The following is a 27,401-nucleotide window of genomic DNA, read 5'->3' as shown; positions in this document are numbered from 1 at the left end:
ACGAAGTTTTCTGGGCATTCTCCCTGCACTACATACCTGTAGGTACTCGTGAATATCAATGATCACCGTCGCCCGCTTTGCTGTAAGTCTGCAACAATCCGTGTACATACCGACCCGGTGCTACATTTGATCCGCCGGATGCATAGCTCCTTTGTACAGTAGTACAGCACATGCATCGCTTCCTGTTCCAGCCTCCAGCCTCCAGCGGCCGGGTATTGGGTGGGGACGGGTATGGCCCTGCTTGCCAGGTGGTATTCCAAATGCAGCTGGAATGAAAAGAGCGGCAGAAACCACGTGTTGAACGTAAAGTGCTGGGGCAGTTTGTCCACACACCGTCACTCGGCATAGGTACCCGAGCAAAGGCAGATCTTCAATCATAATCTATTACGATTAAATCCTCCGTCTCTCTCTGCGGCGCATTCCCGCCAGTACAAGCCCAACCAGAAACAAACTCCCTCACTCCAGCTTCGACAACTCCACAGCAACCGATGACCCCCACAGCTCGGGTCCTAAATCAAAAGAAACTTGAAAGCAGGCTAGAAAAACCAGCACAACATGTCTATGAAAGCAAGTATAAATAAGCATGATAAAAGAGGATAAACATTGCATCAAAACAGCCGCTCAAATAATGTCCCCCAGGTACTGTACTCTATTACCACCATCGTCGTAACATCAGCAGCATCCACCACCCCTCCTCGCCGCATCCCTCCTGAACACACTCTCCCATTCCCTCAACCCACTCTTCCATCCACTCCCGGTGCCCGGGCGTCTGCTGCTCGCACTACTAGCCTCAATCCAACCGCCAGAGTCACCGTACTGTATGCCACTGCTCGGATCATCCGGATCGACCTCACCGAGTTCAATCTTGGTGACAATCATCCGCGCGATCCTCGCAAACACCTCATCCACATTATCACCATTGAGCGCCGAAGTCTCCATACTGACGGGAATACCACTGAGACTAGCCCACCGCGCCGCCTCCTGAGCGGACACGGCCCTTGCCGGTGCCTCATCCTCCTCCTCGTCGTCCTCGAGCTCGCTTTCCCACGCGCGCGAGGTATCATCTGCGAATCGTGTCGGCGTAGTGCTGAGCGAGCTGCCACCGGAACTACTTGGCGGTGGTCGCCGCGAAGTCGGCGGCACCGATAAGTCGCATTTATTCCCGACGAGTATGAGCGTGAGATTCGGGCTTGCGAGGGCGCGTGCGTCGGAAAGGAAAGTGGGCAGAGAAGTGAAGGATGGGTGCGAGGTGATGTCGTAGATTAGGAGGGCTCCCGCAGCGCCCCGGTAGTAGCTGCGCGTCACGGAACGGAAGCGCTCTTGTCCCGCGGTGTCCCATAGCTGAAGCTTGACCCGCTTTCGTCGTGCACCGGTGCCGACTTTGATTATCTTTGACGAGAATTCGACGCCGATCGTTTGCGAGGAGAGGATGCGCCCTGTTTTCCGGTGCGACGCAAGTTAGCGCCGGGAATCCTGAAGAAGCGGGGCGAGGTGGGTGTTTGGTACGGACATTCGCTGCGCACAAAGCGGTGGAGAAGACAGGATCTAGAGAGTGATCCGAGAAAGAAACGTCAGCGGGCGTTGAGTTCCTCGTTTCCAGCTTCTGGGTAGGGCTCAGAGTTCAGCTTGACATGCTGAAGGTAGGGGCCAAGTACTTTCCACAGCCTGACGGACCGAGAAGTATTATCTTTGCGAGGTAGTCGTACATGGAGCCGAGCTCCTGCGGTCCGGACTGCTAATCAGCTGGGCGGGCTCGGGAACCGAAGGCACGAGGGACGGTACTTGATCGGCATCTGCGGAATGGGAAGAGGATGTGGAGGCACCGGAGGGCGCCCGCTGTCGAACCATTGCGATGATGATAAGATTAACGGCAAGGTGGGGACTGAAGTTCTGTTCGAGAGAGGGGCTGGGTCTGGTTGGTTCGTTGGCTTGTTCGATAAGGATCGATCAATCGGGACATGCACACGACGACGACGCAGGAGAGCTAGGGCGAGCTAGTTAATGCAGGTGGCGAGTAAGACCGGGTAACTTGTACCACGTGATCCGCTGATGTCATTCGACATTGGGGGGTAACTAGACTGACTCTGAGAGGACCGTCGAACAGCGGGTGAGGAATTCATAGGAGACAAATCAAGCAGCTCTACTCTAGAATAGCATCGCACATCTCGCGTGGAGTATGGTTGATTTCTGTATCAATGGCTATGCGAGTAAGACGTCTGAGCAAGGAGGCTGCGCGATCGAAGCCGATCGGTTTCTCTCAAGCAGTGAGTTAGTAAGACTGAGAGCAGAGCAGTAACTGGAGTCGGAGCCTTGGAGCCTGGTGACCGTAAGCTTCTGCGGAATTCGCGGTAAGGAAATACTGATAGCGAAGAAGTGAGTAAACTTCGAATGGGCGAGGGAGCTCTATTATGGCTAACTCGAACGGGATAGGCAGACCAATAATAGTTCTGGGATTGGTGCTGTTTCCGGTCCCCACTTCCGAGATGGCCAAAAACGAACACCGTTAGGCGACCGAACCCCCACAGTTTCCGAGAGTTAGGCGAAGTGCAGAAGCTGCGCCTCATCTTCTGAAGGTTCATGGCTTCAGTGTTCGTCAGTCTATGTGTACGTGACTCAACACGGCCTGTGTCACGCATTGGAGGGTTGATAAGAGCTACATTGCCGCAGCGATTCTCGAACTCCCTTCTACCCCTGCATCTACCATCTCTCTTCCATTCTCTGCCAATACTCTCCCATTCTCTACCAATACTCTCCCACCCATGGCCACTATACACAAGCAACAATTATCTATCCTCGGCGGAAAAACTCGCAGTGTGATGGTGTACTCATCCTCTGCGGCCATCGTCCGTGACATCGCTGGAGTAGTCGTAAAGGTAAGCTCCCCTCTGAATCCTCTCCAAAAGCGAAACAGCTACTTACAAGACGAAACTCGATCAGCCCGGACTCAACGAATACACGATCAACCACTTCTCGGGGAATGCTCAGGGGCCGTCTTTCCATGTTGAAGGCCATGGAATTAGAGCGACGATTACCGACAGGAGCATCGAGCTCGTTTCTTCCGCCCCCCCCGCAGAAACTCCGTCAGAGGATACTGACGCGGACGCGGACACCGATTCAGACACCGATTCGGAAGACCATAGAGCTATACGGGCCATTGATGAGGAGTATGCAAAGTTGGACGATGACCGGGAAGCCCTTGACTGGAAGCTACAAACCTCACTCAAGAAACTCGTGGCTCTGGAGCTGTACGGACGCAGAATTGTTGAACCTGTTCCTCAGACCGAGGGTATCAAGGTGGAGCCAACAAAGCTGGACGATGTCGTCAAATTCCTCCAAACATATGCCAATACCAGAGAAGAGACGGGAGTCCTGCATGAACTGGTGCGGAAGCAAGCTAGGGAGATTCCATTGAAGACGAAAAAGCTGGAAAAGAAGAAAACCAAGCTTCAGAAACGTCTTCAGAAGCAACAAAAAATGAAACACGCCAGGCAGGAGGTTCCATCTGGATCCAAGAAGACCGAGAACATACTATATCCCTACTATCGTCTCAGAGTTACTGTGGAAGCGGAAAATCTACCACTGGATGCGCCATCGGTCGAGGTAAAGGTCAACACTGGAAAGCTGGAGCACCTGGGCGATGATGCTGGCCCGAAAGACGCCACCGGACCCAGCTTGAGGGTTTCCTATGTGATTTCGAACGCCAGATGGGAGTCCAGGCATGACCTCCGTATCGACACCATTGCCCGGACCGGTACGCTCAGCTTCCGTGCAGCAACATTCAACAACTCTGGAGAGACATGGAGAGACGCCAAGGTGACGCTATCGACCGTGCGGACTAAATACTCACTGTTTTCCGAACACATCCCCCAGCTCTCGCAGTGGAAAATTGGCCTTGGAACTTCCTACCACCACGAAACCGACCAGTATTCCCGGAGCGAGTGGGCGCATCGTCAGTCGAAGCACGTACCCGAGCAGCCAGCTTTTATGCAACCAGCTTTTGGTATCCTTCCATCTGGGCCTGGGGTTAGAAATGCGTTTGGCCAGAAGCCGGCAACAAGTGGTTTTGGTGGAACGGCCCCAACAAGTGGTGGTCTGTTTGGTGGTGGAACGGCCCCAACAAGTGGTGGCCTGTTTGGAGGTGGAACGGCCCCTACAAGTGGTGGCCTGTTTGGAGGTGGAGCGCCCGCATCAAGTGGTGGTGATCTGTTTGGTGGTGGAGCGCCCGCATTTGGTCAGCAGCATTCCGCCACTCCTCCTACCGCCGGCTCATTATTCGGTTCTACTCAGCCACCCCCAGCCGCCTCCATTGGCGACCGCTACGCCAACACACCCGAGACCGTCGCTCCAGCACTACCCTATCAACCTGGCGAGAAAATGTCGATGGCTACATCCGTCTCAGAGACCTACGGAATCACCACTACATTCGCCCTTCCCGGCCTGAAGACTATATCCTCGTCTTCCACGCCACTCCACTTCCTCGTAGCCGAAACTGCACTCGAAGATATGGGGCTTCTGTACACGGCTATCCCTAAGCTGCGGTTAGCAGCCTACCTTACAGCAGCCTTCAAGCTCCCCATCGACGCCCCAGTACTACCCAAGAATTGCAATGCTGGACTCAATGTCGACGGCGCGTTTGTCGGCCGCATTGTTATCCCTCAGCCAGATGATGCAGGCACAATCAGCGTACCACTCGGTGTCGACGAAACGCTAGATGTCTTTTACGATACTCCAAGTAGAAAGAGTGAAGTCAAGGGCTTATTTTCAAAAGATGAAACAATCACGTACGCACGCGCCTGGGAAGTCAAGAATCGTCGTTCACAGACTGTCGAGCTCATTGTTCGAGATCAAATCTCGATTATAGATCGGGAAGGGATGCCGGTGAGGATGGAACTGACCATCAAGAAACCGAAGAGCTTCGCAGGGTTCTGGGAGGGGGTAAATGGCAGCTGTATGTTGAGGGAAGGCGGTCAGATCGAGTGGAGGGTTAGAATCGAGCCAGGAGAAAAGAGGAGAGAGGAGCTGGAGTGGGATGTGCTGGCGGAGAAGGGGGATTATGTGGTTGTTAGTCTGAGTTAGGAATATGCTCTTTGATTACGATGACGGTCAGTGCGCAGAGCACCATAGTGGTGGCATCTTGTCTGTTGCCCGTCGGCGTCGTCGTCATCACCAGTTTATAGGCTGCGGAATGCTTCTTCTGTCACGGAAAAACCCCCTGCATGGTCTAGGGGTCAAGGCTATGCAATCGGCGAGGGGAGGTGAGAATTTTCTGGGTTCAACCCGGGTGAAGGACCTTCAGAATCAGCTCTTGGGGTTTTAAGCCTCCCGACGGGGTGGGGATGGTTTTTGTTTCTGTTTTTGGCGTGACGAAGGGAGCACTAGTGAGATATCACTCGGTTGCATCACGTGACACACCATACGCTGCCGGCCGGCTGTGGAGGCGAGAATCCAATTACTACCAAACGCCTACTGACCTAGCTTCGCCCAAATAAATTTTGCAAATTGTATGCTATCATATGATGAAAAGAAGCCGATTTACATGCAGAAGCCTGAATTAAGAGTACAAATCAGCCGTACTCTGTGCTAACTAAACTTGCAAATGACCCAGGATCTAGGTCTTCAACCACCGGGGAAACTATTTCCGCCACGCTGTAGTTTTATTGACTCGCTCGTCCCCTTACTCCACAATGCGATGGACGATAACCCGTCCGTAGAGTAACTCCGACCGACTCTCCGATAACGTGGAGCTCGGGACCGAGGAATCGAGGATCCAGGGATATCTATGGCGTTTCGGATTTAACTTTTATGCTGCGGTGTCTGTCAAACTTCAAGTTTCAACATATGTACTTGGCAGCAGCGGTCGAAATATCTTGAGTGGGCATACATAATCTCGAGGTATTTACTCTTCAACCTGTGACATCTGGCTTCCACCAACCCAGATTCCAGCCACCCAGGCCGGTGATATTTCGATGGCCAGCTACCAGCGAGAACGACTATCGCAGCACATAACTAACAAAGAATTACGCCTAAGCCCACATTACATGACCAGACTTATCACCGTCGCGGCAAAAGTGAAAAAGAACAAATCCGCGTTACAAATCGAACCGCGGAGTTTGCAAAAGCCAAGTGCACCATTCAGTGTTACCAAAGTAATACTAGACAGGTGCCGGGGCAATAGGTCGACATGAAGCCGACCCGTCTCTGTTTTGTGTGAGCTAACTTGGCTGAAAGATAAACCATGATATGTCGTAAAAAGATGGTACCTAATTTACGGATGTCTCACGTGATCGGCTATAAAGTGCGAAAGCGCTCGACACTTGGCGTTTCGCAAATGTTGTGTATTGTACCGGAGGTTGTGCACGGAATTGAGCTAAAATACTACATACGATCGACTGGACTCTGGGTAATGGAGAATGGGCACAAATCCGAAACGTCAAAAGCCGAAGTCCGTAGCCCCGTAGGCCGTAGCCGGCCGCTCGGCGCTCGCTCCTGCTGTGTGGAATAGGACTGTCGGAACTAAGCCGAGCTTGTTCTCATGCCGTGTCCGTTGCCGCCGCCGAGCTCGGACGGAATCAACATGTAACGTTTCGGCCTCGTCCAGCCGCGGTGTGTTCAAGCTCATCACTCACGCCCTCGGCGCCAAGTCACGGGATACTAGTTACAACCACCGGGGACAGTTAAACATTGATTGCATAACTACTAGCAGTTAGGTGATCCACTTAACCTCTCGCGTAGATAACCAAGCTTTCTGGCCATGCCTCGGTTGTTCCCGTTAAGCTGGGGAAAATTAGGGTGGGGAAAATTAAGGCGAGGCGATCATGATGCATCACACGATGAGTGAAGGTTTCCGAACCGATTTGCCGGGTTTCGGATTTATGCCTAATTAAATAAAGGTTGGCGATCGTAGGTATTGTTTGCAAAGACTGGTGCTGGGTGTAGAGCGCATGTGAGTTAATTGCAAGGTGATATTAATCATCCCGCAACACCATGGCGGGATTGGTGATGTGCTCCGCACCGATACCGAGCTTCGGCCACCAACATCCATCGCTATGGAGCTGGAGCTGGAGGCTGAAGGGAAGGAAGTGGTAAACCTGAAGCCGATCAGTTAGCCGGTCCAATCTGTGGATAAGAACCAGAATCAAATTCCGAAGCCCAGCACCTATACACTGGGCAGAAATCCGTATATAACACCTTCTCACTCCCCTCGACTGAGCATATTCTTTCTCCATCATCAGCACATCCGCCCAGTCCTTCACAGCCCCCCCCATCCATCCATTCACTTCTGCGCCTGGTTGCATCTTCCATTCAGACAGTACATCTTCACACCCTTCACGATGCAGCTCTCGCACCTCTTCGCCACGGCGTTCCTTTTCGGCCTCACCGTGGCCATCCCGATTGCGGCCCCGCAGCACGATCACGGAACCGGTACTACACCTGCTCCCCCCGGATGCTCTTCGGGCATCCCCCCTCCGCAGGCGATACCCATCCATCTGGCGTCTTTCATATGAATGTGGCTAACTGATCCTGCAGCCGTAGCAGCTACTAGTACTACGGCTCCGATGATTCCTCCAACCACTTCGGGCACCCCGGCTACTCCTGACACTCCTCCGGCGACTTTACCGCCGGCTATCTCTGGTGCTGCTGGTAGCACTGGTGGGCTTGGTGGCCTCGGCGGACTGGGTGGAGGGAACAGCGGCTTGGGCGGGCTGAGCGGCCTCGGCGGAGGGAATGGAGGAACCGGTGGCCTGGGCGGACTGAGTGGCCTCGGCAGTGGTAGTGGAGGAACCGGGGGTCTGGGCGGCCTAAGTGGCCTCGGCGGAAGTACTGGAAGCGGCGGCCTCGGTGGGCTGAGTGGTCTCAGCAGTGGTAGTGGAGGGACCGGAGGTTTAGGCGGCTTGAGCGGCGTCGGGGGAGGAAGTGGAGGAACTGGCGGCCTGGGCGGGCTGAGCGGTCTCGGCGGAAGTAGTGGAAGCGGTGGCCTCGGCGGGCTGAGTGGGCAGAGTGGTCTCGGCGGAGGTAGCGGAGGAAGCAGCGGGCTGAGCGGCCTGCTTGCGGGCCTTGGCGGTGGATCGAGGACCGAGGAGAAAAAGTAATGAAATCAAATCGTCTGTCAGGAATATTTTGTTGTTCTTATTGGGTCTTTGGTTGTTGGTTTGATACCCGCAACCTGTACAGTAGCTTTCGAAAGTTCCATGAATGAAATCACCAAGAATGGAAGGCCCGTGAATTGTGGTCGTGCGTGCGAAAGTAAAGCGTGAAGCGTAGTGCTCGTTGACGTGTCTTTCAAACATGCTGCTCTCGAGTGACCGGATCAATCATCTCAATGGCGGGTAGCAGTGATTATTCGCTCTCGCTAATCGAACGTGCAGTCCAATTGTCTGTCCTCGGTCCGCACTTTCCCATTCATTCTAGGGGCGCCTGATCCAGCCCCTTTCCAAGTCCCGCTGACTCCTAGCCAATACCGAGTGCTGGCTTGGAATAAGTAAATCACGTGTCAAAAGAATAGAGTAGTTGTCGGGGTTCATGGCTGGGAAACAATCAGTTATCGTGGAGCGTTAGCGGAGCAATGAGGGATCTTGGAAAAGGGTACATGACGCGAGACTGCCTGTTGTCTGTCACCACCATGAGGAGCGATATGTAGGATAGATAGGGAATCAGATAAGACCGGAGGAGGGGGCTAGCCGGATCGGGTGGCACTGAACGTATATTCGATGACTCTTCGAAGTTGAATAGAACCTCAACTTCTCCATAATCCTTCATTTTTATTTAATCATCGCATGCATGTGCCATCACCCGAGTGAGCCTCGATGCGATTTGCAAAAAGAAAAGCCACAACCATCGCATCCGCACTAAGTATCGCCTGCAGGAACGAGGAGTCAGTCAAACCATCAGCCGCACCAGCTGAAGCAGCTGCTCGACTCGGTGACAGCAGGCTGGCAGACACCCCGCTCGTACTCTATAAGAGGATGCTGTACCCCCTGGCCCCCCGTCACCTGCAGTCAACCGCTTCATCAACCATCGAGTAACGACCCATCGAAGCTCGTGATCATGAATCCGGAGTTCCTTCTCGCGTTCGTCTTCGTCTTCGCAGCCGTGGCAGTGGCAGTGCCACAGGCCACAACAGCCGCTACGGACTTTCCGGGGTGCGCCGTGAGTTCCACCAGATCCACCTATGGCGAATCGCGATGATTGACAACTCAACGGCGCCTGGACAGTACGCATGCATCAACACAATGATGTCAGTGACGGCCTGCGGCATAAACGACATCAAGTGCCAGTGCGCTGATCTCGAGGCCCTCCGCTTTACCTACCAGTGCATCGCCAACGCCTGCAGCACAGCGGACTTCAACAGTTCGTCACCCTCCGCCCTGCCTCCGCCGCTGCGTACCTCCTGCCGATGCAGATGGAGATACAGAAACTACAGCTTCTGACGTGACGTGAACTTTAGAGGCCCTGAATATCGACATAGCCTTCTGCAATCTAAAAGGCCAGGCAATAACGGACTCGGCCGTAGCCTACATCACCGGCGGTCTCACTCGGACCAGCGCACTGCCCACCGCCACCGCCACTTCCAACACTGCCGCAACACCATCATCACCATCATCCTCGGGCAGCGGGGGCATTTCCACCGGCGCAATAATCGGCATCGCTCTCACCGCCGCGGTGATAATCGTCGCTTTCGCGATCGGGGCGTTCCTTGTGCTGCGGCGCCGGCGCCCCGCAACTGGCGCTGCCGCCTCCGCCTCCGGTCCTGCGCACGCAAACCCGCAGTACCCCGGGCCCGCGAAACCGGCGATGCTCCAGCAGGTGCAACAGGTGCCGCAGCAGCAGGACCCGGTGTATCAGCAGCATCAGATGCCACCGCAGATGCAGATGCCGCCGCAGCATACACAGGCGGTGGCAGTGCCCCTACAGCAGCAACAGCACATGGGGCCGCCGCAGCAGCAGATGTCCCCGCTACCGCCGCAGCAGCAGCACCAGCAGACGTACGCTAATTCGCCGGTGTATGAGATGGGCTCGGGTGTTACGCCGACGGGGGCTGGTGATAATGCGTGGGAACAGGGGAAGAAATAGGGGGGGGGGGGGGGAATAAGAGACAAGAGGAAGAGATTATTATGTAGGGGGAGGCAAGGACCAAGGCGGGGGAAGAAGCAGAAGTAAGAGGAGAAATCAGCAGGTGCATATCGTTGACGAGCATTTGAGGTACCCAGTACTGTATTTGAACTTTGGAGTTGGAGACAAGACAGCAGCTGAGTTAGCGGGACGATGATGGTTCGATGTTTCGCTGGTTCGCATTTCATCTCTCAGATCCGCGCCGCGCAGGACAAGTCATACATAAGAGCAACGAAAAAATAATACAAGTTCTTCCAAGTTCCATTCGCACATTCGCACTTTAAGTTTTTAACGTTTCTCCATGCGCCCTTCCGGCTTACAGGCTTGCCAAACCCCCCTGTGCATGCCCTGTCCTCACAGCCTGCATCAGGGGAGGGGGCGGGGGCAGTTTCGCTACTCTACATACTCAGACACTGAAAGGGATGAATCAAAAGTGCAGCAGTATTCTGCCGTGCGCATGGTGGCTGGATGGCTGGATGGCTGGATGGCTGTGTAGTACTTAATTTACGAGCTCCATGTGTACATATGGTGTGAGTAAATATAGCATATGCACGCTGCGCGTGGGGGTTAGTTAACTCCAAGATCCGTGGACTTCCGGTGAAGGCGAACCAAGACGTACCGCAGAGTAGAGTAGGTAGCCGGCCGAAAAGCGAAGTGAAGTGAAGTGAATTAAACCTTGTTACTCCTGCATAAATTCTTTCTCTGATTAATAGTTCATGATGAATTATACAGCACCAACGCCGCCGTTTCGTGTACATTCTGCCAGCTGGTTGGCACCGCCCAGTCCAGTCCAGCTTTCCCGCAGTCCAGTCCGAATATCGTAGATACCTCAAATGCTCGTCCCATCATACCTATGCATGCATACGTGTGGTGATTTCTCCTCCTACTTCCTTCCCCTTCCCCCCTGATCCCCTTGCTTCCTCCCGTTATTTGTGATCCCCCTTATTTCTTCCCTTTTTGCCACTGGCTGTCGCCAGCCACCTCGTGCGACCCTGTCGTTGCGGCGCCAGGATCCAGCTCGTACACCGGCGCAGGAGTGTAATTCTGCTGCTGTGGTGGCGGCGACGTTGTCGGTGTGTAGAACTGTGCTGGGTTTTGTTGTTGCTGTGTGCCCTGGTACATAGGCGTGTTTTGTTGTTGTGCGCCCTGGTACATAGGATTCTGCTGCACCTGTTGCTGGACCATTCCCGGTTTCGACGGGTACTGTGCGTTCGCGTTCGGAGGACGTGCGACGACGACGGCTGTGGGACGGCGGCGGCGGCGTCGCATGACAAGGAACGCGCCGATTGCGATCGCAATTACGATCACCGCCGCGCCGATCGCGATGCCGACGATTGCGCCGGTGGAGATCCCGCTGCTGCCGCCGCTACTGCCAGTGGAGGTCGCTCGAGTGACCGTGCCAGTGCTGCTGCTGGTCGGGAGCGAGGCGGCGGAGGAGGCGCTGCCGGTGATGTATGCGATCGCCGCGTCGGAGTATACGTAGCCGTTGGCGGCACAGTAGTCGTCGTTGAGCTTCAGTGTTTCTGGAGGAAGATTAAGTCAGGAACCGTGATTATATCTATGCACCGGCGGCGGGCAACGAACTGGCCAAGTCTGCTGTGGTGCACACCCCGAGGAGACACTGCCATGCGAGCCGGTTGCCCTCGAGGTCAGCGCAGAGACACTTGACGTCGGTCAGGCTGCAGGACGTCACTGACGCCACAATATCAATGCACGCATACTGAATTGTCGTTCGTTAGTGGTCGTGATCGATCCGTTGAATCTAGATTGTAGGTTAATCTAGGGAAACTCACATTGCACGCTGGAACATCAGTAGGGACGGCAGTTGTTTGTGGTGCTGCTGCCGCCACGGCTGCGAAGACGAAAGCGAGAAGGAGCTTCGAATTCATGGTGAACGATAGTTGCTGACTGGATGATAGAACGTATGAACGCAAGAGAGGAGAGGGGTACCGCCTCTACTTATATACATAGGTCTCTCAGCCTACCACTATATATCCCATGTACAGATACGGGCCGCTAGTTTGACGAGTTTGTCCCTTGTGGGTTAATTACAGGAAGGTCGCTTGCGTTCCATGGTTTGCGTGTGTAACCACCAACTCTCATCTCTAATGCAACCACTGCAGCGATTGGTTCACTAAGCGGATTTCAGAATGCAGAAATAGCTGTGGCTGATGACGGATATTGGAAATTGTGTTTCGAGAACTAAAGACATGTTCCGCGCTTAATATACGGATTATGCCCTGATTAGGAAATAGGAGAAAAAGCTTGCTATGATCGTTGACGACTGACTGGTGATTGTAAAACGAACGTTAACTAATGATGCACCTATTGAAGAAGACCATGGCACATCCAGCTCTATCCAAACAAAGGAATCACTGTCGATGTGCGATGATACTGTAGCAAAAGGCCTGTGATGAACTTCAATCAACATTGGAACTATGTCACCGTGGACTGGGAGTTGCTTACGGTAGCATCCGAAACGTCGATTAATCATTACCATGAGTCGACCCGATACTTGTTAGCATCCCACTTGTCAGCTTCGCCTCCATCAGCTCCAACCGCATCTTTTCCAGCCTCTCCGGCGTTTCCATCGCAATAACTGCCATTTCTGAAGCGAACGGGAGAGATCACGGCATTGTCCCAGGCACCACGAATGGAGGGAGAGTTGTTGGTTGCGGCAGGCGAGTTCCAAGCATGTACAGAGCCAGCATTGCTAGATCCGCGAATAGAACCCCAGGCAGGTGGGGCAAAGGGGGAGCTCGGTTTGGCGGTGGAGCTGGTGTCCCAGGCGGGCTTGGTGGAGGGCGAGTTACAAGCATGTACAGAGCCCGCATTGTCAGATCCGCGAATGGAGCAGGCAGGTGAGGCAAAGGGGGAGCTCGGTTTGGCGTGGGAGCTGGTGTCCCAGGCGGGCGAGTTACAAGCATGTACGGAGCCCGCATTGCTAGATCCGCGAATGGAACCCCAGGCAGGTGAGGCAGGGTGAGAGCTCGGTTTGACGGCGGAGCTGGATTCCCAGGCGGGCTTGGTGGCGGGCGAGTTGTAAACATGTATAGAGCCCGCATTGATAGATCCGTGGATGGAGCCCCAGACAGGTGAGGCAAAGGGGGAGCTCGGTTTGGCGGGGGAGTTGCAGTCCCAGGCGGGCTTGGCGGCGGGCGAACCAGACACAGCCGGTCTGACTGGAGAGACGTTGTCCCACACAGGCTCAACTGCGGGGGAACTGCGTCCCTGATCCCACGCAGGGATCCCCAGCGAGCTCGGATTTGCACTAGGCGAGTTCCAAGCAGGAGACGGAGTGTTTTTCGGTGACGGGTCGATCCATACAGGTTTCAGAGTAGGTTCAACGGATCCTACGCTCCAGCAAGGACGGCTCGGGGGTGCTTGATTCGTGAGAGCCACAACCGTCGGGGGGGCTGCAGTAGGGGCCATAGCATTCCAGTGATCTACTTCAAAACGCTGAGCGGCCACAGCGAGGTGCCCCTGTACCTCGGCGGGAGTGGCTCGGACCGGTACTGGTATCGCAATCTGCGGCGGTATCTTGTAGAGCTTCATGACGTCCACGTTGAGACTCTTGAGCGACGTCCACAGCTCGGTAGGGTCGTCGTATCTTTCGTTTGTGAAATGTTTTCTCAATTCAGGCTTCATCGCCATCAGAATGAGTCCACTTGCTTGAAGCCGCTTGCAGCGAATCTCGTCCACGATGTTGTCAAAAGGCCAAACGACAACGCTAAGACGATTGTCGCTGGTTTTGCCGATAACATACTGCCACAGGCCCACAACCTTCAGGATCTGCTTCAGCTCAAGCGACCAACGAGGGAAATGTTCGTCAGTGAGAGAGATCAGTGGCGGGAGGTGTTTGATCGAGTCCAGAAGCCCACTGCTGATGTGCGGGCGCGGTGGGGTCTGAGACGACATGTCGAAAGAGATAGTGATGATAGTCGTAAGGGGCGGTACCGCTGTAAAGGGAAGGGCAGTACCGCCGTAAAAGGAAGGGTATGAGATGGTGGTAGAGAGAGGAAGAGTAAACTGGTGTGTTGGAAGGAAAAGACAAAAGATTCTGCGGGATGGGTCGAGGGAAGATTCAGCAAGTTGCCTGTGATACGGTAAGATCGATCGTTTGAAGCTAGTTTCATTTTGACTTCATTTTGACTACCTAGAATCCAGCCATGTATCTAGATGATTATGGTAAATTTTGTTCGTGAAATCAGAATGCATTCGACCATGTATCAAGATCATGGAATACGCCAGAGTCTGTTCAAGTTTTTTATTTTTATTTAATCATTGATTGCCGACTTTCATCGAGCGGCCCGATGTGGCTTCCCCTACCCACCGGCCCGCCCTATCCTAGCGATAATCGTACAAAGTACCAAGGAAACAATATTAAGAAAAAGAACCAGGTTGCGCCCCCTACTACGTACCCCACCTCGCCTCCTGCCTTTCCATCAGGATATTCCACGAAAGAAGGTGTGGGGAGGAACAGCGGGAGTGATCCAGGCTTCTCAACCTCGGAGTATTCTTCTCCCCTCGCCTCATATCCGCCTCCCTTTCTTCCGGCTCCCGTATGGGGACTGTCCAAGTCGTCACAGGATGAAACTACACAAAAACTGTATACCGAGTGAGCTCGTATGAACAACCAAAACCAACCTACAAACATCACCATTTTCGAGATCTTGAAAGGGGCCTTCATGCTTGAATAGAAACCTTCGGATGGATAACCAAATAGACTTCATCCAGCTGAAATGGCAACAATATGACTGATTTGGTGGATTTGGCCACAACAACATTACACGCCCTCTTGTGCTGTGAACCATGTTGGGAATTAGGCACAGGCCTAATTTGCGGAGGCTATTTCTTTCTCTCTCTCGCTCTTCTCTTCTCTTTCCTTCTCTACCCTCTCTCTTCACTTTCCTTCTTGCTTCCTTTCATCGTACCAGTTTTAGACCTCGGATGGTCAATGATATGAAGACTTCACTTTTCTCTCACGACAAATAGCTCACATGTAGCGGAACAGTACTCTCACATCCTGCTCGGTCTCGTCCTCCTCGTCCTCCTCGTCCTTCTCCCCCTCCTCATTCCCTTCCTCCTCATCCTCTTCCTCCTCCTTCTCAGACATCTATCCCACCCACTCCTTCTCCTCAGATGTCCATTCCTCCCACTCCTCATCCTCGTCCTCTTCCTCTTCCTGCTCAGATATCTACCCCTTATACTTCTTCCTCTTAGACTTCTATCCCTCCCACTCCTCCTCCACCTTTCCTTTCATCGTACCAGTTTTAGCCCTTGGATGGCCACTGATATGAAGACTCCACTTTTCTTTTACGACAAATAGCTCGCATGTAGCGGAATAGTAAGTTGACATCCTCCTCCTCGTCGTCGTCCTCACCGTCATCCTCCTTATTCTCCTCATCCTCCTCATTCTCCTTATCCTCGTCCTCGTCCTCGTCCTCGTCCTCATCCCCGTCATCCTCATCATCATACTCCTCCCCTCTCTCGATCATGGCAGTGGCTGAATTGGTTTCCTTCACCTCGTCCTAGAAAACGATCCGGCAACACCCTCTAGGTTACATGCTCGCCCGGCCATAGGATTACGAGTCCTACGTTTTCATAGCCGCTGTCGCCTCCGGCCCCGCACACAAATACCTTGGAATGCTTGGACTATAATGGTCCCTTGTGGTGCGGGGTGCGGAAAACACAGAGAGTTGTGGGTTCTGGTATGATACTATCATCAGCTATACTGCCCTCTTCACAATCTTGCCCCATAACTTGTCATGACTGTTCAACCTCCATCGTCGTCATCCTCCTCCTTTCAAGACGCATGCTGAATCTCATCCATTCATCAGAACAGCTTTGACTACGCTCGGTGATTCACACTGCCCTCGGAAGGCCGGGATCCAGATGCTCGACCTTCTTGGAATCTTCATCCTTTCATCAGATCAGCTTTGACTACGCTCAGTGATTCACACTGCCCTCGGAAGGCCAGGATCCGGATGTTCAACTTTCTTGACGGACTGGTAACGTCACCCATTTGGATCGTTCTGGGGCGTCACTCCCTTCCTCGACGTTCCTGCAGTTCACGCTGGTGGAAACCGCCTGTTTACCCTCATTTTACGTCGTATCAGCTTTGACTACGCCCGGTCATGCACATCTTCCTCGGATGGCTGGACTCTGGATGTTCCACTTTCATCAAGGGCTGGTAACGTCACCCACTTGGAATGTTTTGCTGCGTCACACCTGTCTCTGGCTTTCAATTTTGTGGTCTGGCGTACAGTCCCTCACAACATACCTCCAAAACATCATTCGCGGTCACTCGCTTGAGCCTACGGTTGGTAACACCACCCATCTGGATCTGACGCATACTACTGTTAGTTCTGGGGCGTCACACCCTTCCTCGGGTATCCGAACATCCCCCGGTATTGGTTGAACGTACCTACCCGAACGATAACCGTCAAATTCAGCGCCTAGACTTTGGGCTTCGGTGACAGATTGGATCAATGGTGGCTGTTTGCCGGGACCATATGGCCTACCATCGATCCAATCGGTCCCCGAAACCCAAAGTCCAGGCGCTGGATCAGGGCAGTATTATCGAGGACAGTGCCGGTCCACTGAGGGGTTTGATAGCACGCTTAATAATACGTTAAACGGCCCGCCGAATCTTGCATCCTGACCACAGCTGAAAGAATACCAACGAATAAAGGAGATCATGGCCCTTCACGGCCATCTCGCAAGAGGGATGAGCGGGAGTTGTTTCGAGTGATGTGTTGGCTCATTATTTTGGATGCAGATGGAAGTGTCGTAGTTGACCTGGTGGTGGTGGTGGAGGGGAGGGGAGGGGAGGGTGTGGCGGAGGGGAGGGGACGGGGGAGGGCGGAGGGGGGACACAAGATTCCCGCCTTTAGCACAAGGTTCTCACCATCAGCAAGTTCAAGGCGACTACTTGCCATCATTTTTCCTGTTATATAGCTGATTCCGAAAGATGCCACATTGACACAGATTGGACGGATATGGGGAAGTGTTTTGCATTTCTGGTTGGTTTTGGTTGGTTTTCGGATAAATAATGAGTTTGGAAGATGTTTTTGATACCGATGCCGTTTGGTTCCAGAAGACCAGTAATGTGACTCGTGAGGCCTAGATATAGATAGCACAGCAGGCCCCACCACAGAGGCATGGTTGCTATGGTTCACCCCGTACTGCTGGGACATGGACCAAAAGCAGTAGGGAAAGGGAATTAAGATCACTAAGCTCGTCACGTAAAGTGATGGAGGTTCGTTTCAGAGGATACGTTGTGATCGTTACGGAAGTAGTGAGTATTTCGCCACTCCCACTGGTATCATGTCTATTTTGAGGTATCTAGATACATTCCAATCGCCCATTTTTACTCGTACCCATCATTCGAAGCACTGATAAACAATCTACTTCTTCTTCTGCGCCGTGACATTGAACTGGAAATGAATGATATCTATTTGTGGTTAGTTCCTGCACCAAAACGTGAGAGGTGGAAAATATACCTCCGTCATTGACCACATATGTCCTTCCCTCCTGTCTGTACTTTCCAGCCGCCTTGACCTCGGTCATTCCCTTCTTTCCCGCGCTGAGGGTCTTGAAGTCTTCGTACGCCACCACCTCGGCCTTGATAAATCCGCGCTCGAAGTCACCGTGGATAACGCCGGCCGCCTGCGGCGCGAGCGTTCCGTCACGGATAGTCCAGCAGCGGACCTCCTTATCACCGGCGGTGAAGTAGTAGATCAGGCCGAGCTGCGTGAAACCCTGGGTGATAACCTTCGGCAGGACACTCTGCACCCCCGCACTAGTCAGGAACTCCTCGACGGCCGCAGGGTCCTCGCGCTTTTCCCACAGCGCCTGCTCGAACTCGACGGAGATGGGGATAAGCGAGCCACCGCCGTTCTCCTGCACCCATTTCGAGATCTTCGCCAGCCACTTGTTCTTCTTGCGGATGTAGTCGGTCTTCGAGAGGTTGACGAGGTAGATCATCGGTTTCGTGGTGATCAGCGCGAACTTCTCGTTGATCATCTCGACCTCAGCGGCGCTCCACTTTCCATCGCGGATCGGGGTGGACTTCTCGAGGAGATCGCGCATCTTTGCCGCGCACTCGGCGAACAGGGGGTTCGCCTTGCCCTGCGCCTTGCGGACATTAATCGCCTCGGTCTCAATCCCCTTGCCCACGATCTCGAGATCCTTCTTGCACAGCTCGCTGTTGATGGTGCTGAGGTCGCGCACGGGGTCCACGGAATCGTCGACGTGCACTACGTCGTCGTTCTCGAAGGCGCGCACTACGTGGTAGATTCCGTCAACGGCCTGGATGTGCGAGAGGAAAGCGTTGCCGAGACCGGCGCCCTCGGACGCGCCCTTGATCAGCCCGGCGATGTCGGTGATGCTGAGGTACGCGGGGTACTTGGACGGAGGGTTCCAGATCTGTGTCAAGTAGTCGTACCGGGCGTCGGGGACTATTGTGGATCAATCAGTGCGGGGTCGGACATGGCTTGCTTGCTGCTGGTGAGACATACCGGGACACCGCGCCCTGTGGGATACGCGTTAGCACTAGCCGGATTGAAGCGGCGCGGAGAGGAGGTTCAATTACTCATTCGGCTCAATTGTGCAGAAAGGGTAGTTTTCCGCGGCAGCGGCCTGCGAGGTGAGGAGGTTGAAAAGACTGGATTTTCCGACGTTGGGCAGTCCAACCACTCCCATCTTCAGGTGGTTCTTCATCCGCCCGAAGCGGATGACATTGGCGGCTTCAACGAGGGCTTTCTTGGGAGGCATTGCGGCGAGAATGAAGACAGTACGAGGCAAATCAAGAAGAGACGGAAGGATGGAGTTGGTTGGGATAAGGACGAGAGAGCTCTGAAAAGTGGGCTGTTTAGGGTGCCCGTTACCCGGGTGTGGGGTACGTGGGGGCCATTTTGAGCAGAATTTTATGTTTTTATCACGGTTGTGCGGAAGGAAGGGAATAGGCTCATGGAGAGGGCGTAGAAGCCTGTGAGGAACCGATTCGATCTGTATTCGAAGAATTATTGCTGGTGACGCATGGGCACTAGCAGAGTGAAGCAAAATTAGGCTGTGTCACGTGTGCTATTTTACAGTTGGGCCCTGCATTTCGGATCTTGCCGAACATCCTGCGATAAGGAATATCATAATGGCTTCGATCCCGAATGCCGGCAAAGCAACTTCGTTGATGACCGCGTTCGGGAGGTCGAGGTAGTGGCAAGCAATTGATGGACATAACCGAGTTTTTTTGGGTTGAAATACAATTTATGACTCTAATTTTGAGGTTAATGAAGGAGCACCCAGTGGGCTGCTTCAACTTTCTCATACGACGGCAGCAGAAGTTCGGGGGATCGCATCATTATTGTCCTTGGTCCTAAACAAACATCTTCGGTGGCCCTTCTCCCTCTTTCCTTAGCCTGATATTGAACCTCGCTCCAAAAAGCCAATCCTGACTTGGGACTTTCCCTCCAGCTTTTGTTAGCCTGTCACGGTCAGCTTTTAAGCCCCGTCAACAGATCTAGGGAGAACAATACTCTCGATTATCGGTGTCCATTTGACCTTTCGTGTAAGGAAGTCTCTTAGCCACCCAGACCACCACTTGTCCCCCTGGCTGATCATATTGCTCCAATAGCATTGCATTGCTACCTTTCTGGATCTCGGAACGCATTGTGATGCATACTCCTTCAGAGCGTTTTCGAATGATTTCTGATTTGTGCTTGGGTCGATTGTTGCGGAGTTGTTGAGCAAGGCATCGGCAAGAACTGTAACATCTTCGATTGAGAAGTTCGCACCTGAGACCTCGTCAATACCAGGAGGACACCCCGTGGCCAGGCCAGAAATCTCACCTTGACCATGCGCCATACATCTCGCCGCATCGCCAACGAGGACCATATTACGGCCCTGAATCTCGTTTTCCCTCCAGATGCGCTGCCAGAAAACCACTCTGCCCATCCGCTCGGCAGCTTTGAATACATTCCCGAACGTGCCATATGTGGGATGCCAAACGTTTTCATACTTCCGCAAAACCTCCCACGACGACTCCGCCGAATAACCCCCGGTGGAAAACTGTGCTTTATAACCCTCTAGCTGTACCGTCTCGTACTCGATGCGGGCCCTTCAGGCGTAGTCGCAGATGCCTGGAAGTATTGCCTGCCGTTCGGAAGCGCTTATGTGCCGCAAAACCCCCCATCGATATACACAATACGACCCTTTCCGGCCAATTGCTCATAATTCTTCACGTCGGGCCTCGACACGATTCCCAGCAATGCCGTCGACCCCTGATACTCCGGCTTCCACCTTTCATCATCCCCATTCAGCAACGCCCTCCGGATGGAACTCCAGACCCCATCAGCACCCACCACCAGATCTCCCGCCACCTTCTCTCCCCCTTCCAGAAGCACATCAACGCCGGACGAAGTCTGTTGCACACCCACAACATTCGCATTCCACCTAGTTTCCCCGCCTTTGCTAATGTACTTGTGCACCAGTAAGCTCTGCAGCTTCGCCCTCTCAACAGTTCTAAGCCCAGAATCCACATCTTTCGCCCAGCATGGGGACGCCAGTCGGTTGAGGTACCTGCCCGGTCTGGCGGGGTTCTTGCTATCTGCGCGCCAGATGTCCATTGTCATTCCCTCTTCGGAAATCGTGTTGAAGTCACCCTTCAGGCCAAGGGCGTATAGGGAGTGTAAGTCGTTGCTAGAGAGAACTACGCCTGCGCCGGAAGCGTAGGGCGAAGCGCCGGAAGCGTAGGGCGAAGCGCCGGAAGCGTAGGGCGGAGCGCCGGTTTCGAACGCTGATGGTGCGGGAGGAAGCGGTAGGCGGTCGAGGAGGAGCGGGTGAAAGCCAGCAGCGAGGAGAGGGTGGGCCAGGATTTGGAGGCCGAGGGTTGGTCCGGCGATGCCAGCACCAGTTATTAGTATTGTTGCTTTGGAAAGAGAGGAAGACATGGTTGCTGCAGAATGAGACGGAGGCCGACTGTTGGGCATCATGCTGGAATGGTCGACATATAACTGAGTCACAGAGTCGGCGAACTGTTATGCCGCTCACCATATGCGGTACCGGTAGGCACAGGGTAGTATACGCCGTAGATGACCTCAAAAGTGACCAGGCATGCCAAAACCCTCGACCAGATCTACACTATATAAAAAGAACTGGTGAGAGCTTCATACACCTGTCAGCCCCGGTCTTCGTCTCCCCGGGTGATTTTTGTAGGCATCTGAAAAGTCGTTTTTCACTGCGGTTCGCTGTGCTGGGCACTCTGGAGTCTACGCCTCCTTGTGACGACATGTCTATCATCAAGCGCTATCTCTCCCGTCCCGTCGTAAGAGCTGTAAAAGACACTGTTTGATTAAGTTCAAGATATCTTGTACCTGGATAATTAGTATGTGAGCTACATGTCTAAGTGACTATATCGGTCCATATCTAGATGTACAGCCCAATATCTCCTGCCAGGGGGCCTCGAGATTTCGATGAATTTTTTGGATCCGCGCTTAGCAGCAGCTCCGCTTATGCCGCGCCTAGCAACGGTAGTAAGGGCCCGTTCGAACTGTGAAACTGGGAGCTATCCGGAGTCTCTCGAGCTCGAGCTCGAGTTCTCCCTTGAGTTCCCGAGGCCATTTACCTCATATCCCAGTGCGTACGACCCAAGCAGCAAACGCAGATCCACATCGCGGGGTAGGTATCCACCACATCATGCTTTCATCCCGACTGCAGCAAGGGTTACGATATTCTTCTGCAGACACCACCAATCAACGCGGATGTTTAGCGACTGGGATGCAAGCCATAGCTGACAGTGCAGTATCTACGCATGGTTAAAGTACCGTGTGCGGGAAACATATGGGCGGACTACGGGGCACATATAAGGGACTCGCCGCTCAAGCGTAACTACGCGTTGATCCTTCCAACAAGCTCCCTTGAATCGCACTATACCGGCCTGGAACAGCACCCCACACTGCACAAACATGGCTTCGCAGGGATTAATCGAGGTAGACGATATGGTAGTATAGACACAACGCGCGATCGTTTAGGGCGCAGGCTAACTCCACTGATGCTTCTTTCGACGACAGATGGAGATGGAGGTCAACGATTGGTCGTCAGACGGATACGTCACTAGCACGCAGAGCCTTAGGGCTTCTATCAATGAGACCATATTCGAGAATGGTGATGGCGGGGTCTTTGGCGGCGGCAATTGAATAGGAAAAGCTGACGAGATTATCGAGGCAGGTCGTCGCTATCACACATACTACGGATATGACAAGAATATGTTACCAGTGGACGAGGTACGAGGCCCCCACTCCCGAGATTAAAAGTCGGTCCCCTTGCTGACATCCCGGGTACAGGCCGAACAGGACCGGTATGTAGTCTCCGTCCTGACATGGCACGAGGATCATCACAGTATCTCACGTAGCTTTTCAGGCTTGACCTCCACCACGAAGTGTTCTTATCGATGATGGACGGGAAGCTTCATGCAGCTCCAATTGACTCCGGCAAACAGCGGATTCTTGACATTGGAACAGGCACTGGCATCTGGGCGGTTGATATGGCCGACACATACCCCAACGCGAAAGTCATTGGGACGGATTTGAGGTAAGGCGCTAGAAGACGAGTCACTACGTCCATACTGCTGTGACGAATTGCTGACGATCGTATGTAACAGCCCCATTCAGCCGAAATGGTACGCAGTGAAAACACACGATCCGGGGAGTAATGGCATTGCGTAGACCTTTGACTTTGGTTGTATAGGGTTCCACCCAATTGGTAGATCGCCGAAGCCCACATCGTGATTCGTGAACGAAGCTGATTCATAAAAGCCGCTTCGAAGTCGACGATGCAGAGCTCGAGTGGACATATCGGGCGGTACTAATCCTGTCTACGTGGCAACTGCCGTACGCGTGCTGCTTCTGATATGTTTCAGGAGAGCTTCGATTTCATCCATGTCCGGAATCTTGCAGCCAGTATATCAGACTGGCCGAGAATGATGAGTGAGATATATCGGTATTAGCCTGCTCCACTTTCCCGGCGATCGAGGGTAATGCTGAGTTGAGTCAGGGCAACTAAGCCGGGAGGTTATGTGGAAATCGGCGAGTTGGGAGGCCGACGTAGGTCTCTTCACCAAGCCGTAAAATGCTACCATCTGACCAAGCCACAAAGTCTTCAGCGATGATGGCACAATGACGGAAGAAAATCCGCTCAAGAAATCGTTTGATTTGACCATAGACACGTTGGAAACACTTGGTCGTACGTTTCCCGTGGCTGGTACGCTCCAGGGAAGACTAGAAGCGGCAGGGTTCGCCGATGTGAAGGAGTTCTCCTACAAACAGCCGTATGGACCTTGGCCGAAGGATAAAAGGTCTGGGAGATTGCACATACCGGGGACAAGATTGGATGATATCTAACCTCGCATCTGAATAGGATGAAGCAAATCGGCGCAATGGCTTTGGTGATGGTATGCAAGCACCCTTCTCTTACCCACGGTCAATTGTCTCTACTAAAACTACACTTGCAAGGCAGTTGGACACGGGAATCGAAGCCTATGGGATCGCACCGTACACACGCATCCTCAAGATGGATCCTGGAGAGGCATCAAAGATCATCCATGAAGCAAAGGAGGTTGCTAAAGATCTGAGCATCCATACCCACAGCATGTAGTACGTTCTCCGAGCCCTTCCGCCAGTAAAGTCTGATAACTGACGCGGTGAAGCTATGTTGCATACGGGCGGAAGCCGGCAGAGTAGTGCAGTGGCTGCTAGATTATCAAGAGTACATAATATGAAGAGCACGCAAAGCTGTTTTCTTTTCTATAGATTACACGTAATTTTGGGATACAGACAAATAAATACTGTATTGAAAATGAAGAAGTCGAAGGGCCAAACGTATGTAGCGCAATACATACATGTATGTGGCTAATGCACAGCTGGTACATACTGCTGAATGTGGCGCAGAGTGTACTAGCACGATTGTGACGCCTAAAATGTGCGAGCTCGGCACTAAAGTAAGACATTGTTAGAGATAGCGCGGCTGTCAAGCGCGTCTAAAATGAGTTCACGATCGATTCCTTGAGTCGTCCTCGAAACTATCATGGAGTAGTGAAGTGGAATTGTCTGGCAGGGAGCACCGATATTGTCAAATAGGCTATGACGTAACATTACTGCAGCTCTGAAGCCACCTTTACCGGAGTACGTGACGATCCCACTCCTTGCCCCGACGTTGCTGTCATCAGGGATCCAGCGCGAACTACACACGAGCATCTTGTTGGCTGTCCCTCCCTACAACGAATCGGTAGCCACCTCACGATACGAAGTCTACATTTTACCGGGTCACCCCCCGCATACGGCCCCCACGCGCAAGAGCTTCACTGAGTATCGTAGCAAACGGCCGTCCTCTCCTGCATGAAGAATTCCACCTTCGCTCGGAATCGACCTGTCAGATAGCAAAAGTATAAAGGAGCTTCGCCTCGCGCCACTCCCACTGCACCGCGCGCGCGCAACAGCTATCGCGAGCTTTATTAAGATGACTTCGGAAATTGAGATCGATACCAGCGTTTGCCCTCCCATCTTTGCGCTGGTCAGTGGTGATGATGAGTAGGGAGCTGACCGATTTGCCGTGGCTACTGGGCAGTTGGAGGATAGTGACTACTACTACATGTGCCAAACTGAGAGCTTGACGGACTCGATCAACGAGCACATATTCGAGAACGGTACATAGTGATCCATACCTTCGCGGCCGCGCGTATTGCCGGGCCGAGCTGAGGTTCTTCGATTGACCTGACCTGTTCTCCACGGCCAGGCCGCCGCTACCACACCTACTATGGGGAAGACAAAAATCTTCTCCCTACCGACGAGGCAGGCCAGCACTCTCCCCCCCCCCTTCCAACCGCCGACTTCGCTGCTAACAGCCCCGTCTGTCGTCTTAGTAGATCGAGCAAGACCGCTTGGACCTCCACCACCAGATATTCCTCAACATGATGGACGGACGGCTGCACAACGCGCCGATTGGAAACAAGCCGGGGAGAATATTGGATGTCGGAACTGGAACCGGGATTTGGGCGATTGATATGGCGGACACTTATGAAGATGCGGAGGTCATTGGAATGGATCTTACGTAAGATACCCGAAAACCCATACGACTGACTGGGGGATGCTGATGGTGTACGCAGGCCAATTCAACCTGTCTGGTGAGCTTGCGGTCTTGAATCCGGATGTAAATATCAAACGGCCATGTTAACAGCGTCTGAAAACTAGGGTTCCGCCGAACTGGTAAGTTGCCAAACCTGCATGCTCCCCCGCTGTAGGAGTCTTGCTCACCATACCCGCCAGTCGATTCATGGTAGACGATGCAGAACAAGAGTGGACGTACGATTCGGTATGCAGTACCTACATACATACACCATCTATTCCTACATCTCCAACTTACTCACGGCCTGTCAGGAAACATTCGGCTTCATACACCTGCGCAACATTACCGCGAGTATATCCAGCTGGTCCACGGTGCTGGCAGAGGCATATCGGTTCGTCCTCCCACCACTTCTCCACCAATCACAAAAACTCCGCTGACGACCAGCTACCGCCACCACAGGTGTCTGACACCCGGCGGCTACATCGAGACCGCCGAGCTCGGCTGCACCTGTTCGTCCCAGTACTTCCTCCTACGCAGAGCACGCACCCACTAACCGCGAGCACATTGACCGCAGGTTACTCAGCGGACGGCCACATCCCGGAAGACAATCCTCTGCGCGCCTCCTTCGACATGATCGTCGACGCAATGTCACAGATCGGCCGGACGTTTCCGCAGCCCGGCGTGCTCAAGGAGCGGCTGGAACAGGCGGGGTTCGTGGATGTCACCGAGGTGTGTTACAAGCAGCCGCTGGGGCCGTGGCCGAAGGATAAGAAGTATGTATAGTCCAATACATAATACATCCACCCACCCCTTTCCACCGTTCCGTCCGAGTAGATGCTTACATGACATGGCGGAAAGGCTCAAGCAGCTCGGTGCAATGACATTGATGATGGTACCTACCTTTCTTTCCCAGCCCCAGCCACTCCCCAGCTTTAGCCCCCACTCGATTCTCACACCCCCATAGTTGGAAGTAGGACTGCAAGCCTACTCGCTCGCCGCATTCACTCGAATCCTGAAGATGGATCCCGCAGAGGCCGAAAGGCGCGTTCGTCTGGCGACGGACGTAGCCAAGGACCGGAATAATCATATCTACAACCGTTTGTGAGTTGGCCCACTGGATTGCCGGGGAGGTTGTGGATAACTATGGTTGGAACTTGGCGAGAGCTGACGGGCTGGGGTACAGCTATGTCGCTTATGGGCGGAAACCGGAGAATTGATGCTTACATGTCTTGGGCTCTTGGTTGGACTTTGCCGGGGACGAGTGCAGTGGGGAAGTGGCAGGAGGGCATGGAATATTGGAACAGCTACGGTACATATCCGGGATGGATCATGGATAGAGGGGTGTTTGAAGCAAAGCCGGACTCGACTAGAGTATGATACACACGATGTAATGAGCGCACAGAGCGAGCGAGTAGTCAAGCGTTTGCCCCGGCTTGCTTGGGGTGCATACAGTAGATTACTCTACATATGTCCTCTCCCTTGAATCGAACTGAGGTACTTTAAAACCCACCAGTGCTTATCTTCTCGCCGACGCCGACCTTGCAAACACCCACCACGTGTCCCACCGCTCCATGCAATTGGGCGTGACCTCTCGGTTATGAGGAAGATTCAAGGGACAGCCTACAGGCTTTAATATATAGTATTTGTATGTATGTGTGCTCGAGTACGGTATATAGAGTGCGCAGTGGCGGTGCCCCGGCCCTCCGGGGGCTGTGTGCGCCGTATGTGCAAGCGAAAGTTGCGCATGCATCAGAACTACATACATGCTCATAACTATTTGGCTAAACCTTTAACCCGCGAATTCGCTTCTTCAGCAAATCAGGTACCACTTCCAGTGACACCATGTAGTATGTGGAATATCTATGTCCGCTTAAAATTCAACAGCCCTAAAACACCCATCTGCAATCTGCAGAGTCCGGGAACTTGGGGAGGAAGCTAGGTCAGTGAGTCAACCTCACTATGTATGATAAAATACGGTGGGGGTAGGAACGAGGGAAGGATGGAACGAGGGAAGGAGGATGGAAGGGCGGAAAAGGGGAGCGCAGGAACGGTATAAATCCGCAGTATCACCGTCCAGCGCTGCATCCAAGGAAAAGTTCGCAAAGATGTATCACTCGCAACCGATTCCCGCGCCTCCACGATGGTCCACCCCTTCCTCCTCCTGCTATTCCCAC

At 53.3% G+C, this 27,401-nt stretch overlaps 11 protein-coding genes across 11 annotated transcripts; 5 read left to right on the top strand and 6 right to left on the bottom strand.

Annotated features, from left to right (window-relative positions):
- Positions 1 to 323: 323 nt before the first annotated feature.
- On the bottom strand, positions 324 to 1,985 carry BZA05DRAFT_386328 (ras family-domain-containing protein). Its single transcript, XM_051482480.1, has 4 exons — positions 1,783 to 1,985; positions 1,656 to 1,720; positions 1,511 to 1,545; positions 324 to 1,436 (listed from the first exon to the last, which is right to left on the bottom strand). The coding sequence occupies exons 1-4, from the start codon at positions 1,846 to 1,848 to the stop codon at positions 673 to 675; spliced, it is 930 nt and encodes a 309-aa protein (XP_051342800.1). The 5' UTR covers positions 1,849 to 1,985; the 3' UTR covers positions 324 to 672.
- Positions 1,986 to 2,697: 712 nt separating this feature from the next.
- Positions 2,698 to 5,482, top strand: BZA05DRAFT_347902 (uncharacterized protein). The gene is made up of 2 exons (XM_051481221.1): positions 2,698 to 2,873; positions 2,938 to 5,482. The coding sequence occupies exons 1-2, from the start codon at positions 2,760 to 2,762 to the stop codon at positions 5,074 to 5,076; spliced, it is 2,253 nt and encodes a 750-aa protein (XP_051342799.1). The 5' UTR covers positions 2,698 to 2,759; the 3' UTR covers positions 5,077 to 5,482.
- A 1,849-nt stretch (positions 5,483 to 7,331) lies between these two features.
- On the top strand, positions 7,332 to 8,237 carry BZA05DRAFT_459854 (uncharacterized protein; the record flags this gene model as incomplete). The annotated part of the gene is made up of 2 exons (XM_051487649.1): positions 7,332 to 7,422; positions 7,537 to 8,237. 2 exons carry the CDS (start codon positions 7,332 to 7,334, stop codon positions 8,088 to 8,090), a joined length of 645 nt encoding a protein of 214 aa, XP_051342798.1. The 3' UTR covers positions 8,091 to 8,237.
- Positions 8,238 to 8,732: 495 nt separating this feature from the next.
- BZA05DRAFT_386312 (uncharacterized protein) lies at positions 8,733 to 9,742 on the top strand. Its single transcript, XM_051482479.1, has 2 exons — positions 8,733 to 9,147; positions 9,213 to 9,742. The coding sequence occupies exons 1-2, from the start codon at positions 9,046 to 9,048 to the stop codon at positions 9,426 to 9,428; spliced, it is 318 nt and encodes a 105-aa protein (XP_051342797.1). The 5' UTR covers positions 8,733 to 9,045; the 3' UTR covers positions 9,429 to 9,742.
- A 1,218-nt stretch (positions 9,743 to 10,960) lies between these two features.
- On the bottom strand, positions 10,961 to 12,139 carry BZA05DRAFT_160055 (uncharacterized protein). Its single transcript, XM_051479073.1, has 3 exons — positions 11,904 to 12,139; positions 11,695 to 11,830; positions 10,961 to 11,633 (listed from the first exon to the last, which is right to left on the bottom strand). Exons 1-3 carry the CDS (start codon positions 11,997 to 11,999, stop codon positions 11,053 to 11,055), a joined length of 813 nt encoding a protein of 270 aa, XP_051342796.1. The 5' UTR covers positions 12,000 to 12,139; the 3' UTR covers positions 10,961 to 11,052.
- Positions 12,140 to 12,603: 464 nt separating this feature from the next.
- Positions 12,604 to 14,028, bottom strand: BZA05DRAFT_415550 (uncharacterized protein; the record flags this gene model as incomplete). The annotated part of the gene is made up of 1 exon (XM_051485316.1): positions 12,604 to 14,028. One exon carries the CDS (start codon positions 14,026 to 14,028, stop codon positions 12,604 to 12,606), a length of 1,425 nt encoding a protein of 474 aa, XP_051342795.1.
- A 1,078-nt stretch (positions 14,029 to 15,106) lies between these two features.
- BZA05DRAFT_415549 (uncharacterized protein) lies at positions 15,107 to 15,608 on the bottom strand (the record flags this gene model as incomplete). The annotated part of the gene is made up of 4 exons (XM_051485315.1): positions 15,107 to 15,202; positions 15,236 to 15,307; positions 15,379 to 15,423; positions 15,468 to 15,608. 4 exons carry the CDS (start codon positions 15,606 to 15,608, stop codon positions 15,107 to 15,109), a joined length of 354 nt encoding a protein of 117 aa, XP_051342794.1.
- Positions 15,609 to 17,388: 1,780 nt separating this feature from the next.
- On the bottom strand, positions 17,389 to 19,134 carry BZA05DRAFT_386306 (P-loop containing nucleoside triphosphate hydrolase protein). The gene is made up of 4 exons (XM_051482478.1): positions 18,707 to 19,134; positions 18,633 to 18,646; positions 17,616 to 18,572; positions 17,389 to 17,566 (listed from the first exon to the last, which is right to left on the bottom strand). The coding sequence occupies exons 1-4, from the start codon at positions 18,886 to 18,888 to the stop codon at positions 17,520 to 17,522; spliced, it is 1,200 nt and encodes a 399-aa protein (XP_051342793.1). The 5' UTR covers positions 18,889 to 19,134; the 3' UTR covers positions 17,389 to 17,519.
- Positions 19,135 to 19,611: 477 nt separating this feature from the next.
- BZA05DRAFT_441464 (uncharacterized protein) lies at positions 19,612 to 21,059 on the bottom strand (the record flags this gene model as incomplete). Its single annotated transcript, XM_051486663.1, has 3 exons — positions 19,612 to 19,904; positions 19,959 to 20,227; positions 20,311 to 21,059. The coding sequence occupies 3 exons, from the start codon at positions 21,057 to 21,059 to the stop codon at positions 19,612 to 19,614; spliced, it is 1,311 nt and encodes a 436-aa protein (XP_051342792.1).
- Positions 21,060 to 21,821: 762 nt separating this feature from the next.
- On the top strand, positions 21,822 to 23,976 carry BZA05DRAFT_386295 (S-adenosyl-L-methionine-dependent methyltransferase). The gene is made up of 14 exons (XM_051482477.1): positions 21,822 to 22,097; positions 22,179 to 22,272; positions 22,336 to 22,391; positions 22,452 to 22,465; positions 22,528 to 22,698; positions 22,769 to 22,786; positions 22,855 to 22,869; positions 22,923 to 22,968; positions 23,027 to 23,106; positions 23,161 to 23,210; positions 23,263 to 23,461; positions 23,524 to 23,557; positions 23,623 to 23,759; positions 23,813 to 23,976. Exons 1-14 carry the CDS (start codon positions 22,074 to 22,076, stop codon positions 23,844 to 23,846), a joined length of 972 nt encoding a protein of 323 aa, XP_051342791.1. The 5' UTR covers positions 21,822 to 22,073; the 3' UTR covers positions 23,847 to 23,976.
- Positions 23,977 to 24,328: 352 nt separating this feature from the next.
- On the top strand, positions 24,329 to 26,813 carry BZA05DRAFT_386267 (S-adenosyl-L-methionine-dependent methyltransferase). Its single transcript, XM_051482476.1, has 13 exons — positions 24,329 to 24,651; positions 24,730 to 24,808; positions 24,898 to 24,953; positions 25,028 to 25,212; positions 25,268 to 25,285; positions 25,353 to 25,367; positions 25,428 to 25,473; positions 25,539 to 25,618; positions 25,687 to 25,736; positions 25,802 to 26,000; positions 26,086 to 26,119; positions 26,192 to 26,328; positions 26,411 to 26,813. The coding sequence occupies exons 1-13, from the start codon at positions 24,622 to 24,624 to the stop codon at positions 26,442 to 26,444; spliced, it is 963 nt and encodes a 320-aa protein (XP_051342790.1). The 5' UTR covers positions 24,329 to 24,621; the 3' UTR covers positions 26,445 to 26,813.
- The last annotated feature ends 588 nt before the right edge of the window (positions 26,814 to 27,401 follow it).

The sequence above is a fragment of the Tricharina praecox genome, assembly GCF_024521635.1.
Source record: "Tricharina praecox strain CBS 144465 chromosome Unknown BZA05scaffold_3, whole genome shotgun sequence".
NCBI lineage: Eukaryota > Fungi > Ascomycota > Pezizomycetes > Pezizales > Pyronemataceae > Tricharina > Tricharina praecox.
The sequence above is the reverse complement of the archived record's forward strand: the minus strand, read 5'-3'. Positions and strand labels throughout refer to the sequence as shown.